We start from the raw sequence: 3,318 nt of genomic DNA, 5'->3' as shown, positions 1-3,318 counted from the left end.
TTTGATGTATTCCCCTGCAAGAGAGAGGGGGGCACCGAGGGTGGTGCAGGGGTTTTTGTGGAAGGGACCCTCGTAGGGGGGGGTGTCCCATTGCTGAGATGAAAAATTAAGCGGCAGAACAACACCTCGTAGATGGAAAATTAAGCGGATGTTTTTCTTCAGGCTGTTTCTAGGAGCTGCTTCAGAGAAGCTCCTGCAAAAAGCAGCTGGCTGGTGTAACTTAGGAGAGGTGTGAGCAGCAGGTTAGCCTGAAACATGCTTGCTCTCAGGGAACACAGCACAAAAAAAGCTTCATGCTTCCCCCGGCAGCTCCAAAATTGACCCAAAGCAGCCTCGGCAGCTCCAGGTAAAGAAACAGCATCGGAGGGAGGCCCTGGCTTCCCTCTCTCTGGCTATATTTGCCCAGAAGAAGGAGGAATCCACGAACCTGCTGGACACAGGGATCTGGCTGTGCTGCCGGTGGGAGAAAGGTGGCTGGAGATGGGTGGCTTTCACGCCTGCTCTCCTTGCAAACCGCCCTCAGCACGGGAAGGAAAAATAAGAGCTACCTTCAATAGGTCTAAAAATAAAACCCCACGCGTGCAGCTGCTACAATGCTGTGACGTTCCCCGTGTGCAGCCAAAAATAAAAGGGCTGGCTGGGGGTCTTGCTGCAGGTGGCTTGGCAAACCAGGTTAGAGGGTCTGCAGAGGGTTGTTAGGATCATCCTCTGGCTTCCCAATGCGGCAACCAATTAAAAACAATGCTGCTGGAGGATTTGCTTGTGGCACAGACCGAACGCCAGTGAAGTAGCATTGCTGATTGCTGGGAGAGCTGCCGAGCTGAGCCAGGAGCAGGAGAAAGCCAAAGGGGGGGAAGACACTGGCGCGTTTCGGGATGCCCTGTGGTGCCAAGGTGCCTCGCGCCCTGGTTTGGGGTGAGGGGAAGCGGAGACCCCCCTGCATTTGCACCGGGGAAAGGTTAAAATCGTTGGTAACTGGAAACCGGAGCTCTCCTTTCCTGGCAGCAGCTGCAGCGCCGGATTCCCCGGGGTGACCCGGCCTTGGAGGGATGCCACCGCTGCTGAGCCGGCTCCCCGGCTCACCTCCCTCACCTCTCTTGTGCAGCCAGCCCTCCTTCACGACCGACACTTCGTTCATGGTGGTGCCGTGGGCTCTAACCCCTTCTCTGCCGCAGGACTGGGGAAGCGGCTAACGCCGGCGGCAGCGGCTGCAGGAGGAGCGGCGACGACCTGCGGGAGAAGAGACAGATGCTCAAAGAAAGCCGGCAAAGCTCCCAATGCTTTTCTTTCCCCTCCCTCGAGGGGAGGCAGCCCATTTCAGCACGAAGCCACCCCCACACACCAATTAAAAACTCTTCTGCTGCACCAGTTTCCCCCCAGAACCCCCCCCCCCAAATTAAAAATCAGCGTGGCAGCCTTGCAAACCTGGAAATGCTGGGATGGAGCAGGTTTGCTGGCATCGTCCCTTTACCTGGCCGCTGAGTGACCAGGGATTAAAAAGCCTCCGGAGCGTTGGACAAGCTCGGGGTGATGGGGGGTGGGGGGCATGGTCCCTTGCAAAACAAATAGCTAGAGAATTGGAGTCACCTGACAGGATTAACTCCCCGGGCTCCGAAATCCTGCTGTGCTGGGCGATGGGAGCCGGCGGGACAAGGGGACGTGCCACATCCCAGTGGTGGCCAGAGGGGATTGTCCCCACCTCAGGTTTCCCCAGTCACCTTGGGCTTGCTGGTCACCCCATCCCCTGGTTTTAATCAGGGTAAAATAAAACCCAATTCCAGAAACTTAGGGCCATGCGCAAGGGTTTGGGGTTTTCCAGCTGCATCCGAAGCAAGGCAAGAGCCAGAGCAGGCCGAGACAAATCCCCCAGACTTGGTGTTATCCTGATGGAGCTCCTGCTCTCCTCCAATCCCTCTGGATCAATCCCAGCACCCGCCTAACTCCCAAACCTCCAGTCTAGTTTTAAAACCTCCGATCTCACCTTTAAAGCGTTCCCTTCCTCAATCCTGTAAATCTCCCCGTGCCTTCCTGATGGGAAAACCCCCCTACAAGCATCCCGGGATGCTCCTGCGATCCCAGATGGGGAGGAGGATTCTGGGGACTCCGCTCGCCCCCGAGGCTCCTCCACTCGCCTGGCAGTGGGCAAGGATGCGGGACAGGCAGTCAGGCAATTCGGGCAGAACAAATACAGGCAGGACCTGGCAGCGCGTGGAGCTAACGTTTCTCCAGCTGCTGAATGGTCAATCTCTGGATGGATCCACTCCTGGACGGGCTCCGGCAAAGAGCTCATCGACGTTAATTAAAAAGGAAATAAAAAGCTTGCTGCAGAAAAGGGCTCCAATTAATTTCAGAGCTGGCCCGGAGAGGCTGAGCCCGTTGCAAGTGTCCCATGAAGGATCTGGACTGCGGATGCAAACGAGCTCACAAGAGGTTTTAATAAAAAAATCCCCCAAATTATGAAAAACAGCCCCTAAATGAGTGATTCGACAGGGATGGAGATTGCAGGATTTTGGGATCGGCTCATCCCACAGCTGAGCTTCGGCACAGCAGAGAGAATCTGGTGCATCCGCAGCATCGGAGGCAGGTAAAACATAGTCAGGGTGCGATGAGCCTTTGAACCCAGCAGCGGAGCAAAGATGTTTTCGATGAGGTCTGGGCATTGCTCATTCACATCTGGGGCTTTTTTCTATGCTGCGCTAATTATCCTGGCTGCAAATAAAAGCCTTCAATTGGTTGCACCTGACCTTTGATTATATTTATGTGCAAAGCACAGGATGGCAAGGCTCTTGAACCTGGAGCCCGCAGCCTTCGAGCCGACACCGAGTCTTCCTTCAACAGCAATAAAAAAAAAAAGTGTTGGTTTAAAAAAATCCCCCCCAACCATTGCTTTTTGGGTGTGTTTAAGGGTAATTACGACAGTGGGAGAATCGTGATTCAGGAACTGCCAGCAGCTTGACGTGTCAAACCCTGTCATGGTCCCCTCCTCATCCTTGCAGGCACCGGAGGATTTTTAAGTATGACCCTGATGGCTAACGAAGAGCGGGAATGAGCAGCGGTCTTTAGACACATTCTCCAAGCCCTGATCCTTACGGTTATTTCCAACAGACAGGAATTGTATCCGCCACGGAGGGACCCCGACAGACGCACAGATGCTGTCAGAGCGGTTTCCAGGCGTTTAAAAAACACCAAAAGAGCCCCATTTCAGGCCCGTTCAAGAGACTTTAAACTGGCTGTGAAGTGGTGCCGTAAAACATTTGCATCTCAAAGTGCGGCAGCGTGCATCCTGTCCCAGGGACGAGCACTGAGGAGGTTTCAGAG

General features: G+C 54.5%; 1 protein-coding gene across 1 annotated transcript; it reads right to left on the bottom strand.

Moving 5' to 3' along the window:
- LOC103916216 (RAC-beta serine/threonine-protein kinase-like) lies at positions 1-1,202 on the bottom strand (the record flags this gene model as incomplete). Its single annotated transcript, XM_009323175.1, has 2 exons — positions 1,093-1,202; positions 1-14 (listed from the first exon to the last, which is right to left on the bottom strand). Coding segments are annotated over exons 1-2 (60 nt in total), but the record flags the coding sequence as incomplete, so codon positions are not given.
- Positions 1,203-3,318: the final 2,116 nt, after the last annotated feature.

Source organism: Pygoscelis adeliae, unplaced genomic scaffold (assembly GCF_000699105.1).
Source record: "Pygoscelis adeliae isolate BGI_AS28 unplaced genomic scaffold, ASM69910v1 Scaffold1224, whole genome shotgun sequence".
Taxonomy (NCBI): domain Eukaryota; kingdom Metazoa; phylum Chordata; class Aves; order Sphenisciformes; family Spheniscidae; genus Pygoscelis; species Pygoscelis adeliae.
The sequence above is the reverse complement of the archived record's forward strand: the minus strand, read 5'-3'. Positions and strand labels throughout refer to the sequence as shown.